Source organism: Vespula vulgaris, chromosome 10, assembly GCF_905475345.1.
Source record: "Vespula vulgaris chromosome 10, iyVesVulg1.1, whole genome shotgun sequence".
Lineage (NCBI taxonomy): Eukaryota > Metazoa > Arthropoda > Insecta > Hymenoptera > Vespidae > Vespula > Vespula vulgaris.
Genome location: NC_066595.1, coordinates 3,094,776 through 3,108,600, shown reverse-complemented (window position 1 = coordinate 3,108,600; position 13,825 = coordinate 3,094,776). Strand labels below are relative to the sequence as shown.

At 34.7% G+C, this 13,825-nt stretch overlaps 2 protein-coding genes across 2 annotated transcripts; both read left to right on the top strand.

Moving 5' to 3' along the window:
• The first annotated feature begins 341 nt into the window (after positions 1-341).
• Positions 342-4,180, top strand: LOC127066986 (serine/threonine-protein phosphatase alpha-2 isoform). The gene is made up of 5 exons (XM_051001384.1): positions 342-594; positions 1,429-1,560; positions 1,650-1,880; positions 2,097-2,425; positions 2,513-4,180. Exons 1-5 carry the CDS (start codon positions 540-542, stop codon positions 2,750-2,752), a joined length of 987 nt encoding a protein of 328 aa, XP_050857341.1. The 5' UTR covers positions 342-539; the 3' UTR covers positions 2,753-4,180.
• A 1,013-nt stretch (positions 4,181-5,193) lies between these two features.
• LOC127066982 (T-box transcription factor TBX1) lies at positions 5,194-12,819 on the top strand. The gene is made up of 4 exons (XM_051001377.1): positions 5,194-6,621; positions 6,906-7,345; positions 7,491-7,742; positions 11,087-12,819. Exons 1-4 carry the CDS (start codon positions 6,492-6,494, stop codon positions 11,675-11,677), a joined length of 1,413 nt encoding a protein of 470 aa, XP_050857334.1. The 5' UTR covers positions 5,194-6,491; the 3' UTR covers positions 11,678-12,819.
• The last annotated feature ends 1,006 nt before the right edge of the window (positions 12,820-13,825 follow it).

Below are 13,825 nucleotides of genomic sequence, written 5' to 3'. Positions count from 1 at the left end.
CAACATATAAAATCTTTTCCAGACGAAAATATCTAATGTTTACCAATTAAAAATAACAATCCAATCAAGAAAATGAAAAAAATTTATTAACAATTATTTGTTTCGTGTAACGAGATTAAAACCAAAAGAAGAGGAGTTTAATAAAAATCCAAATATACACGTATGATTCGTGGAAACATTGGATCACGAGCGGAGAAGTCCAAAGCTGTCTGAAGTAATCGCGTACTTCGAACGCGCATAGAGAAAGAAGGTTGTGGCCAGTTGTGGCGGTAGAATCGTTGGCTCGGAGTTATGAGGTGGTGGGGGAAAGAGCTTGGCGGCGAGAGAAGGAGAAGGCGAGAGAGAGGGAGAAAGAGAAAAAGAACTGAAGGGAGTGGAGTGCGCGTTTATCCGGGCAGCCATTGCGGGTACCTTGTCGAAAACCGCGAAGACGATAAAGTGCATTGTGTTAGGCGGATTAAAATCCAGGAGAATCAAGGATCATCCTCGTATCAAGGTGCTCCGTGTGAAGCCCGGTACGCGCACGAAACTCCGGTCCGATGGCTGAGACCGACAAGTTAAACATTGACAGCATCATAGGTCGATTGTTAGAAGGTAAAACTCTCTGCTTAATCGTCGTCCTTAAGAGGGGGGTATGATGCGGAGTAAAGAGTAAGCCGCGTCATCTTTTCACGACTTTTTATCTTCATTAAGCTAAATATCTTTCATTTCTCCTGCTTATTATTTTCCATATTTTTTATCCAAGACATATGTATCTATTCTTTCTCGAACCTTTCTTTATACCGATTACGCAATGTAATCTAAACACGACCGATGGTATTAAAGAAATCGAGTGAGAGAGAAAGATGGAGAAAGAAAAGAGAAAGAGGTACATTATCATCAGTGATTTGTTTATATAAAAATGAGGTTGACAACCATACTTGAATCATTAGGGCTTTTGGGCGAGGCCCGATTCTTTGGTTTTACTTCAAAATGTATAATCTCTATTCTTTGTGATAGTAAAAATATTGTTTGCATGAATATCGTCGATGTCGCCACCAATGTTGTTTATTATAGATTCTACCTATTGGCTATATTAAGAGCTTATGCTGATTCATGCAAATATTCGATCAAGGGTCTATGCTTGCGCTAGAATTGCGTATACGCGCGTGCGTCACTGCTCGTTTGACTCCTAAAAAATATAAATATATAATGTAGTAAATTTGAATCATAAAGTGTAAGATTTCTTAGCGCTGTCATACACCGTTGACCTTACTTGTTCGTTTATTTGTTCTTTTACCTCTTCTTATCGTTTATATTTCAAAAACAAGATAATATATATATACATATATATATATTATCATACAAATATATATACATACATACATATATATTTATATATCTTTTATTGTAGCAAGGTATATGTATTGTAATATTTCGTTTTGTTAGTACGAGGTGCTAGACCAGGAAAAAATGTACAATTGTCTGAAGGAGAAATTCGGGGACTTTGTCTCAAATCCCGTGAAATTTTTCTATCACAGCCTATTTTACTAGAGCTTGAAGCACCACTTAAAATATGTGGTAAGTTTTTATAAAATATATGGATTAATTAGAAACTATTGGGTATTAATATATTTAATTGAAGCTTGACTAAACATTTTCTTTTTAAGGTGATATTCATGGTCAATATTATGATTTATTGCGACTTTTTGAATATGGTGGATTTCCACCTGAAAGCAATTATCTCTTCTTAGGAGATTACGTTGATAGAGGAAAACAATCTTTAGAAACCATTTGTCTTCTTCTTGCCTATAAGATCAAGTACCCTGAAAACTTTTTCTTACTCAGAGGTAACCATGAATGTGCTTCTATTAACAGGATATATGGATTTTATGACGAATGTAAGTATTTTGTAAAATTATGACGTCAATAATTTATTTTCTTTCATCTTTTAAGACAATTCGTATTCTATATCTTTATCTTTTCATTACTTATAATATATACATGTGAAAGTAAGAAAAGATTAATTTTTTTTTTGTCCTAATAAACTCATGTGGCACTGTTTGTGACAAGTATTATTTTTTTAAATTTATTAATCATACTAAATAATATTTCAGGTAAACGCCGGTACAACATTAAGTTGTGGAAAACTTTTACGGATTGCTTCAATTGTTTACCTGTTGCTGCTATTGTTGATGAGAAAATATTTTGTTGTCACGGTGGTTTGAGTCCAGATCTTCAAAGCATGGAACAGATTAGACGTATCATGCGACCAACGGATGTGCCAGATCAAGGACTTCTTTGCGATTTACTATGGTCTGATCCAGATAAAGATACTATGGGTTGGGGTGAGAATGATCGTGGCGTATCTTTCACATTTGGCGCAGAAATAGTTGCTAAATTTTTACATAAACATGATTTTGATCTGATATGCCGTGCACATCAGGTAAGTATATTCGTTTCGCTTTATTCTCATTCAATATTTAAAATTTTAATTGATAGATTGATCTAATTGTTTTCATTAAAATTCTAGGTAGTTGAAGATGGTTACGAATTTTTTGCAAAACGACAATTGGTAACTTTATTTTCGGCTCCAAATTATTGTGGCGAATTTGATAATGCTGGTGCCATGATGTCGGTAGACGAGACTCTCATGTGCAGTTTCCAAATTTTAAAGCCAGCAGATAAAAGGAAATTCACTTATGGCGGTCTGAACGCAGGACGACCGGTAACACCTCCACGAGGTGCAAATAACAAAAATAAGAAGAAGTGAAATTATTAGAATGGTTTTTGGACGTAAAAAACTTAGGATCTTATCTACTGTTCCCCACGTCCGTTTTTTTTTTTTTGACATTTGGAATTCTTATAAATGCGAGTTGCTATTAATTCATTGTGAAACATACGGAGTCCATTCAAAAGAAAAGAAAAAGAAAAAAAAAGAAAAAAAAAAGCAATGACTACTTAACAAATGGTAGGTATAATCCGGAGAGGCGTTGCTCGTTATTCGCAAGAGGTTTAAAAAATAATGAAAGTAATTCAGTTACGGTAAGGTAGAATCTATCGATTGGAAATTGATTTCTGTGTGTACGTATGCACGGTCGACTTAAATATGGAATAATAAACACAAAAAAAATATATATATATGTTATAAGAAAAGGTACGAATTAATGAGAAGGGAAAAAAGAAACAAAAGTAATAAACATCGGTTATAAAAGATGAAAAATCTGATTAAAATGACGTAGATCTTATAATAATAATAATGATAATGATGATGATAATAATAATAATAATAATAATAATAATAATAATAGCTATCACTCGTTCGATAAAACGATCTCTGAACTGTAATATTTAGCACTCTTGCAGCTTTTATATAGTTCTGTCAAACTGTGACATCAAATTATATATACATACATATATATATATTATTTTGTTTCGCTTAAATTTCATTTGTAATAACGCGATACGACCAAAAAAAAAATATATATATCCGGCAATTTTATTATAGCAAAATAATATACGATATGTAAGCGCGATAATATATTATTAGTGACTGCCTATGATCGTCAACTATCGACTGTAATACGTCCATACGAATCTTGTACAAAGTAATATTATAATCGAAGCTCAATGTTTCTCTGAATGAAAATAAAAAGAACACTCGCACAAACTTCATGAAACAGATTGGTATAAATGGGTAATGGATTTGCGTAATAAACGTCTTTATATATATATAAAAAAAAAAAAAAAAGAAAAAAAAAATACATGCGAGATATATAAAATGAAATTGAGTTTCATTTTTTTGTAGAACCCTTATAAACGAATAAAATAGTTCATTTTTTAATCAAACGTTCGATCGTATCCTATGTATGTCGAGTCACTCGTTATAATATGATGAGAAAGAAACTAACGTAAATACGTATAGTAGTATAGCGTTGCAAAGCTTCTCCGGACTCTTGCCCGATATCATTATAAACAATAACATGCGAAGTAATAATAATATGTCGTTACAATACATTTCAAATAAAATACGTATAACGCAAGTGTAGTTGAGCGTTACGTTCAAAAATTGTAATAGAAAACATGGAAAAAGAGAAATATTTTACATCACATGGATATTAATCTTTTTTCAACACGAATGTGTGTGTGTGGTCCTACTTATTATCATGGCAGGATAAAACTGTCCTTATCGTTATCACGATCATATAGTTTTCTGTTTTTTATTTCCTCTCCTCCGTACTATTATTATTATTATTATTATTATTATTATTATTATTATTATTATTATTACTATTATTACTATTATTATTATTATTATTATTATTATTATTATTATTATTATTATTATTATTATTATTATTATCATATATTTGATGCATTTTCTATTAAATGCATAACGATTCTTTTCTTTATTTTGAAAAGAAAAAAAAAAAGAAAAATATATATATCGGAATCGATTATTCTGCCTCTCTAATACTTGTATATTAAAAGTTTCCTTTTTTACAAATAAATTACAGCGAAAAACTCGGTAAAACATTCGCTCTTTGTTTAAACAAACAACGTCCCTTTAATATACACCGTTACGTTAAAAACTGTAACTATTTTAATTTTTTATTAGTCGCACGTAAGTCATCGGTTATTTGATTTTATCACATACACACACGTCTTCTTGTATGCGCGTAAATACATATATACATATATACATACATATATACATACATACATACCTACATATATACATATAAGATAACAGTATTGGTACTATGCTATTTCAATGCAATTACAATAATGATAGCGGATATTAAACAATAAATTCGTAAACTACAATTTTAGCCAGATCGTGTATTTTTTACCACTGTGTACTTTTCCACCAACATCAGTATATATATATATACATGTATATATATATAACAGATATATATGTATATAGATAACGTATATATATATATATATATATATATATATATATATATATATATATATATATATAATAGATAATTAAACAATTTTAAACTCACGAAGATAATTTTTTGTAACTCTCATTTAAAACTCTTCAAAGAGCAAGTTCTAAGTAATTAATCGATGAAAGATAATACATAAATAGATGATAAAGTAAACAAGTATCTATTACTTCTGATTAATTCTTTGTTCCTGTTTTTCTTTTCCGTTTCTTTTTTTTTCTTCGACAGATTAGATAAGTACTATACTATATCAAAAACCTAAACGACGATGTATTAGTATCGGATCTGTGTGATCCGTATGAGAAAATGTAGTGGTCGTAAAGGTAGAGATATATACGTAGAATTGTTTAGAAGGCCTCACGTATCGTCGCTGAGCGTTGGATTTCGTTTGGCTGAGAAATCGGTGCTGCTACCCTTAAAGAAAAGAGAGAGAGAGAGAGAACGAAATAGAGAAAGAGTGAGAGTAACAGAGAAAGAGAAAAGAGGCGGGACTCCGCCTTTCGGTGAGAGGGCCAAAAGAACGATGCCAAGTTGAGGCGTCAGAAGGAAACTTGGCTTTCTAGTACGCGTGGGTGTCCATGTAGGAGGTTCTTCGAGAAACCCCTCCTTTCACGTGGCACCTCCGCCCGTAGCTCTTTCAGCTCTTCTCTTGGACGATTCGAGAGAGGGAAAGAGAGAGAGAGAGAAAGAGAGAAAGAAAGAGAGAGAGCGAGAGGGAGGAAGAGGGAGAGGAGAGAGAGAATGATGTTCCGATGATAAGATCACTAGCGGGGGTAGTTGCCGGCAGAGAGTCCTTTCTGAATCATCATCCGATTTCATCGTCCGAGATTTTCTTTCTCTCTCTCTTTCTCTCTCTCTCTTTTTCTTTCTCTCTCTCTCTCTTTTTCTCTCTCTTTCTCTCTCTCTTCCTCTAGAAATCCTTCCTTGTCAGCAAACGTTCTTCGAGGCGAGGACAAGTCCCGTTGACGATCGGTCGGTCGGCAAGTTTTGAGATCATTATTTCTGCCTTGGTACCCCTCTTCTTGTGATACGCCTAGCTGTCAACGACTCCAATACGAAATTCGGTCAAATTCTGTGACTTAGAACGGAAAACGGAGAATACTAAGTCGACTTCTTCGTCTTCATCATCATCATCATCATCATCATTGTCGTCGTCGTCGTCGTCGTCGTCGTCGTCTTCTTCTTCTTCTTCTTCTTCTTCTTCGTCTCCTTCTTCCTCATCGTCGTCGTCGTCATCATCCTCATCATCATCTACTACTACATCCTTTTCTTCAACTTCTTTTTAATTCTTATGTGTCTTCGCAAATATAAACATTAAAAAGAAACGAAAAAAAAGAAAAGAAAAAAGAGTTGTCGATGTCCGGAAAAATCATGTCGAATTGATTCGAAGTGTTGTTTTAAAGTGTCACACATATCGCACATCACGCACCGCACATTGGAAATACATAAATACATATTGATAAAGAAAAGGAAAAGTGTTCGAAAAGATATCATCTCAAAGTTCAAATATATCGTGGTTTGTTCGATGTGTCCTTCGAGTATAAGTTAATTATGCAAGAGCAGCAAGAAGAACGACGTGATATTGGTGGTGCCGATTGCTGCTACCAACAACAATGGCCGACGCAACAGCAACATCATCAACAATTATCGATGGTACCATCGCCGATGCAACAAATGGAAGGTGAGATTGTTAAATCGTGCGTACCTAACTTGTCTTTATCTACTAATTACATCGTTCGGTTCTATATTAGTCTTTTTATTCTTAAGTTCCTTATATTTCTCGTTGTGATCGATCGCGTTTACAATGGGTGCGTGTCTTTCTCCTTAATAATTTCTCATTATGAAATTCTCCATGAAATTATGAAAAGATAAAATATATCTATCCACGTTTCTTTGTCTATCTCTTTGTTTCTCTGTCGAATCGATAAAAACGCTACGTTAAACAATTCGTCCCGATTCTCTTAGCGTGCCTACAAAGCGCAGGAAGAGTAAAACGATCCCGAAGTCCGAATTTAAGTAAGTCGTCTTTGGCGTCGCACGCTTCGAATCCGCCGGCAGTAGCCGTGGTAGCAACATCGTCGTCGTCATCTTCGTCGTCCTCCTCTTCCGCAGACGTTCGAAACGACAGGAACAATAATAATCGACATCACGGCGACCATCATAATAATCATAATAATAATAATAATAATAATCATCATCATCATCACCATCATCATCACAGTCATCATCGACGTAGAAGCGACGAGGGTACGGAAGAAATCGGTTCATCGAAGAGACCACTTCATCCAGCACTTGCTGGAGCTGGGGCAGCACTCGAAGCTAAACCACTTTGGGAAGAATTTCATCAATTGGGAACGGAAATGATCGTGACCAAAGCTGGAAGAAGAATGTTTCCTACATTTCAGGTGAGAGCTTACAAACCCGATCAAAGTTTCCCTCTAGCCCTATCCCTCCTATCCCCCCTTCGAAGAGGAAAGAACAAAAGAAAAAAAAAAAGAAAAAAAAAGAGAATGGGAAGGAAATGACGGAAGAAAGTGACCACATTTTCAGTGTCGACTCTTTGGTTTGGATCCAAATACGGAGTATCTTCTGGTGATGGATTTTGTCCCGTGCGACGACAAGAGATATAGATACGCATTTCACAGCAGCGCCTGGGTAGTCGCTGGTAGGGCCGATCCAGTATCACCACCAAGGATTCACATGCATCCTGACAGTCCTGCCAGTGGAGCCCATTGGATGAAACAACCGGTCTCTTTTGACAAACTCAAGCTCACTAATAATCAACTCGATGACAACGGCCATGTAAGTTCGTCAAACTTATCATCCTTCAGAGATTCAAAATTGTTTATTTGAATCTTTTTCAAATCTATTCCTTCCTCCATTTTCGTTTCTTTTCCAGTCCTCGTTAAAACTATTTATCTCTCTCTCTCTCTTTCTCTCTCTCTCTCTTGAGAAAACGCTTCTTTTAAAGTACCCTAGTAATAAAATAGAATGAAAAATGCATCGTGTTTTCGATGACGATGCCGACGGCGACAACATTTCTTCTCTCTTCTTCCACGTGTTTGTCGTTTCGGACGAGTTCGCTTTAATTGACCTGAGATACGAGACCGTGCCGTTTAACCAGAAATTATAAGTCACCCAAGAGTCACCAACTATCATTCTTTTCGCGAGAAAGAAATGTTACTTTGGCAATTTTCGTTCATTTTTCTCTTTTTTTTTTTCTGAAGTTTAACATTCCTCGTCACTGTCTCTGCTTTACGTAGAGAATCAAATTACGATCCATTTATCATCGATCGATGATTCATAAAATGAACTTCGTCGCATTGTTACTATGCTAGTGACTTTATTTTATTGATTTATTTTTATTTTTTTCTACGTCTTTATACTTCAAAATATATAAAATAATTAATAGAAAATGAAAAAGAAAATTAACAAATGGAATATGTATATGCATACGTACATACATCTTTTTTCTAGATCACTTCAACTATTATGAATTCTATAAATATCATCAAAGCCTAAAGCGAGTTTGTGCCAATTCAAAGATCTTTATAATCATCATAAATTATTCATAGCTCTACAATATAATAATTATTTTATAATTCTTTATATAAAAAGAAAATTTTGAAATTTTTGTAAAAAATTGTTTTTTTACAGAGTTTGTTTAAACATGAGTGTAAATATAATTATTATATATATATATATTTATTTATTTATGTATAAATAACGTATTTCAGATAGCATATTCACTTTTCTTAAAGCATCTGAATATTATGTATTTAAACAACGTATTCATGATATTTAGCAAACGCAAGACAAGCTAGAATCGACGTCGATCTTTAAGTTTTAAATCGATCTCTTTCTCCTGTCGCCACGATGGCATGGAGTATCGTGCGCTTAGAATATAATGTAAACATGGATAAAGTAAACGAAAAGACGAAAGTATGGGAAAATAGGTCGAATATACGAAAGAATTAACAGCAGTCAAGTAAGTTTGAAAAATGTTTTGCATTAGAAATGAGTTATAAAATTTCATATACATACCGTGTATATACATACATGATTGAAGAAAAGAGGATATATAAAAAAAGGATTTATACATAAATTATCAACTTTTAACAGTTCTGTTCTAATTCAAATTCATCATAAATCTCAGCTACAAACAATACACTAGTATTAAGATAAACTTAGAGACGTTTTTCTTGAGAGAAGAGAAAAAAAAGAGAGAAAAAAAAAGAGGAAAAAAAAGAAATTGATTATAACCATAAATCTTATTTCTTTCAACAACCGCTCACATATAATCATCGATTTACATTAAAAATTGCTAATTTACGAACTCTGAGTCGACGATAGATGAAAGAAAGAAAGAAAGAAAGAAAGAAAGAAGAAAAGAAAAAAAGAAAGAAAAAAATAAATAAATAAAGCAAAAAAAGGGGTCGATGCTCGGAACAGTTAGAAGTCGATTCTTTTTCTCACAATCGAACGCAACGTAACAACAAGCGTATTTAGAATTGAGTGGCCAAAAATAATCGAAACCTATCTGTCGTGCCAAATCAATCGATCGAGTCACTTTTAAACGGGACGTATCGATTCATTCGAAAGGTACACGACCGGTAGAATCGGTATTGCAAATCTAATCAAAAAGTATATATCTACTTACATTGTGTATGTGCGCGTGTGGTTTGTTCAAATCGATCGATCGATCATCGATCAGAAGAAAATAAAAAAAAAAGATAGAGAGAGAGAGAGAGAGAGAGATGTATTCGTTGATTTTTCCGCGGCTCGTATTACTTTGGTTTTTGCTTTTACTAATAGAATTGCTTCGAAATACAGACGATCGACATTTGATAAGATACATCTTGGAAACGAACGACACGCCTTTCTACTGGGAACGTCCCTCTATTTTTCGACGGTCACGGAATCCTTGAAAGAGAGCAGAGTCTCGCGCCCTCTGCTCGCGTTCCTTTTGAGAATTTATTGCTCGCCGTGTAAGAAGACCTTTGACACCAAAAAAGGGGAACATAGAGAGAAAAAGAGAGAGAGAGAGAGAGAGAGAGAGAGAGAAAGAAAGAAAGAAAGAAAAGTCAGAGTAGAAACAAACAGGCCAGTTTGTTCTTTTAATTGCTTACGGAAAAATGTGTTACAGGTCCGTAGAAAAAATCTTAAAGGAGGTGGTACTAGAGAATGTTTGAGGATGCGAGTCTCTTAATTGACGTATCCCATCGAAGAGGGAACCTTTCCGGATCGCATGCCGTTCGTGCTCGAGTTTTTCTTTTCTTTTCTTTACATTTCTTTTTATTTTTATTTTTATTTTTATTTTTATTTTTATTTTTGTGTGGCATAGATTTACTCAAAGAGGAAGAAGAATAAGGTTTGACGGGAGTATGGTAGAGATGTTCGTCGAAAATGGAAAAAAAAGAGAGAGAGAGAGAGATAAAAAGAGAAAAAAAGAAAGAAAAAAGGAAATGAGAGAAAAAAGGGCGTACGGACTGACGTAAAGTCTGGGTAAAAGAGAAAGAAAAGTAAAAGACAAGACAAGAGAAGAGAAGAGAAGAGAAGAGAGAAGAAGAGAAGAGATTCGATTGCTTGTTTCGGGCCACACGCATTTTCCACCGGGCGCAAGACGAAGCCTCTTCTTGGCTTTCTCTTCTTCTTTTTCTTGTTTAGCGAGCGGCGCGACACACGTGCTCTCTCTCTCTCTCTCTCTCTCTCTTTCTCTTTCTCCCTTTCTTTCTCTCTCTCTCTCTATCTATCTATCTATCCGCCTCTCTTCTTTCTCTCTTGATCGTCTTCTCTTCGTCAAGGCATATGCACATTAGCGTACGCATAGGAAAGGACGAAGAAGGGTGTCGTATTGCCGTTGGGTCGGGGGTTAGTTTTTACACTAATTAGTCACCGGCTCTCTTCTGCCTGTCAAACATTGTGACCGCCCCCCTGTGGTGCTTCTTCCTTCTCTTCTTCCTTCCCTCACGTGTGCTGCGTTCACTTTTCTTTCCTTATTTTCCTCCTTCCCCACCCAACATCCACTCATTCTCTTTTCTCTCTCTCTCTCTCTCTCTTCTCTTTCTTCCTTTTAACCGAGATCAACGTTCGTCGAAAATGATTTAACGTGAAACTATTTTTTTTCTTGGACTCTACTCTTCCAGATCATCTTGAATTCGATGCACCGATATCAACCAAGATGTCACGTGGTAGTCGCACCCTCCCCACCAGGTTCAGCGCCAGATCCAAGAACGGAGAACTTCAAGACATTTTCCTTCCCAGAGACCAGATTCACCGCGGTAACGGCTTATCAAAATCATCGTATCACTCAATTGAAAATCGCTAGCAATCCGTTCGCTAAGGGATTTCGAGATTGCGAATCCGATGATTGCGAAACCGTAGCGGTGTCTTCGGCAATACAAAATCCCGCGAAAAGATCGGCACCGAGTGGTACGAGCAACGTAAATGCAAACGCCAATGTCCTTACCGCGAGCGGATATCCGAACGCTATAATATCTCAGGGAATGCAAATACCTGGCTTGTCGAGTCAAGAACATCATCATCAGTTTTACGCGACTGCTACCCCTGGACCTTGGTCCACTTATCCTCCTCCTCCCCCACCCCCACCACCACCTCATCCGCATCATCATGGACAATCCAACCCTCACGTCAACTCTCTTCATTATCCTCATCCTCATCCTCATTCTCATCCTCATCATACCCATCCTGGTACCTCTCTTTATGGACCACGATAATCCTTTATAATCGTATCTATATATCTATCTATCTATGTATCTATCTATCTAGCTATCTATCTATCTATCTATCTATCTATCTATCTATCTATCTATCTATGTATATACATAAACGTGATCGCGTCGATGATACGCGTCTAAACCAAAGCGATTAAAACAACGTACATATTTAATGCTAAGATTGCCAGATTATATCGTGGATATAAACTTAATATGTATTTTGTAGAGATTTTATCTTATTTATATTAAACGTTAGATATATTTTCCAATGACGAATTAGTTTTGAAAAGATTTGATATTATCTCAAAGATATATATATATATATATATATATTTATATACATAAATACATATGTATCTTAAGATTCGTATTAAAATGTTAGCCATTTCGATCGTAGGTTCGACGTAACGTCGTCCAAGAAGGAAAGTGCCTTTTGTAGGAGCAAAGTGCGTCTATTTATACGAGGTATCTCAAATGCCGAACGAGCCTAAAACGCTCTCTTGAGCCAAGACGGGAATGTAAACGCTCCGTGACAACCCATGAGAGTGCGGGACCGTTAAGTGCCTTAATAAATTATGCCATGAGTATCGTGCCATTGTACTTTTAGGTTTAGAGAGAAATTACATTCTCATCTAATACAAAAGAATTTCAATGCGTTATCGTTCGGTATTTACTATAAAAATGCGACTTTCCTTTACGTAGGTATCTACTAGTCTACTTTTTGTCCAAAAAAAAAAAAGAAGCAAAAATACAATGAGTTTCGATATAACTCGAACTAGTTCACTTTTTTATATTCCCATCAAATTCTTCCCTTACGAAATCTGAGATTTCTTTTTTTTTTCTAAACACATTGTTCAGAATTTAATCAACCACTAGCTATGTTCAGAATTAAATTAAAATCGTTATTAAATTATTGAAAAAAGTCCAAAAAAAATTGGTAATATATAAAAACTAAGGAAACACTATTAATGACCAAAAAAAATATTTACAATAATAACTATTTAAACAATTGTACACTTCAATAATTACATAAGTTGCATCTACATACGTATGTGCAACGCACGAGCATATTGGCGGTGGATTAACAATGTGTTAAAACGTCGAAAGGACCGTCTTCACAAATTATTTCTCTTATTATTATTATTATTATTATTATTATTATTATTATTATTATTATTATTATTATTATTATTATTATTATGTATATACAAATAAATGAGAAAATGAAAATAAAAAAGATACAAACTGGTGCTTATATCACTTCTCTTCTCGAATTTGAATATCTTCTGGCAGTAACTCCTGATGCACGCGGCACCTACGGAGAGACGGACGCCTCTTGATTGATGACTGAGCACGAAACGACGCTGTGTAAACATATTAGCGTATCCTTAATGACCGCAGATACATTTTCTCATTGGCGAGGAACGTTTCGCGATTACAACTGAGTTTTACTGAATATTTTGAAAAATACACTTCATTATGTCCTTGATTCAAGTATTCAATTCATCAATGAGGGTCATTGTCGAGCAACATTCAAATTAATGAATCAATGTTCATTGATAACAAATTATTTTTTATAATCGTTCTATAAACTAATTATTAAAATCATTCGAACGTAAATCTAAAGTATTAATCCTTTTGACGAACGATTTATTTATTGTATTTATATACGAAATTTTACGTTTTTTTTTTCAGTACAAGTTATACTTTGTACAATAATAATTCTACAACTTTTAAATTATATAATTTTTGTCTAAAAACAGACGAAAAAAAGAATAGAGTTATGGTAGATTAAATTAATAAATATTTTATATAATCATACAACACACGGATGTGCATTTTTAAGAGTTAAAAAATTTGATTCGCCAGATAAATGAAAGTATACTTAAATGTAAATACTATAAAAGATGTCAGAACCGGTGGTCCTTTTACCCTTTCCATTTTCGACTTAAAAGTTCGAATCGTGCGCGACGGTCCGTGACGGCGCCGGCCATAAAAGAGTTTTTCGCGAGTTAAGGGTTGCGTATACACGGTCGACGCCCTTATCTCGCGCCTATATTCTTTCATCTTTTTACTTACACCATAGGGTCTCGTAGAAAACGAACGTAAAAGAATTGGCCCTCGAAAGGTCAAGCGACATCGTTTCTT

Excerpts from the sequence above, each read along its gene's own strand:
- LOC127066986 (XM_051001384.1), top strand. The coding sequence starts at position 540 with ATGGCTGAGACCGACAAGTTAAACATTGACAGCATCATAGGTCGATTG. Across the intron at positions 1,561-1,649 it reads AGCACCACTTAAAATATGTG|GTGATATTCATGGTCAATAT; the intron begins GTAAGTTTTTAT and ends TTTCTTTTTAAG. Across the intron at positions 1,881-2,096 it reads ATATGGATTTTATGACGAAT|GTAAACGCCGGTACAACATT; the intron begins GTAAGTATTTTG and ends ATAATATTTCAG.
- LOC127066982 (XM_051001377.1), top strand. The coding sequence starts at position 6,492 with ATGCAAGAGCAGCAAGAAGAACGACGTGATATTGGTGGTGCCGATTGC. Across the intron at positions 6,622-6,905 it reads GCCGATGCAACAAATGGAAG|CGTGCCTACAAAGCGCAGGA; the intron begins GTGAGATTGTTA and ends CGATTCTCTTAG. Across the intron at positions 7,743-11,086 it reads AACTCGATGACAACGGCCAT|ATCATCTTGAATTCGATGCA; the intron begins GTAAGTTCGTCA and ends CTACTCTTCCAG.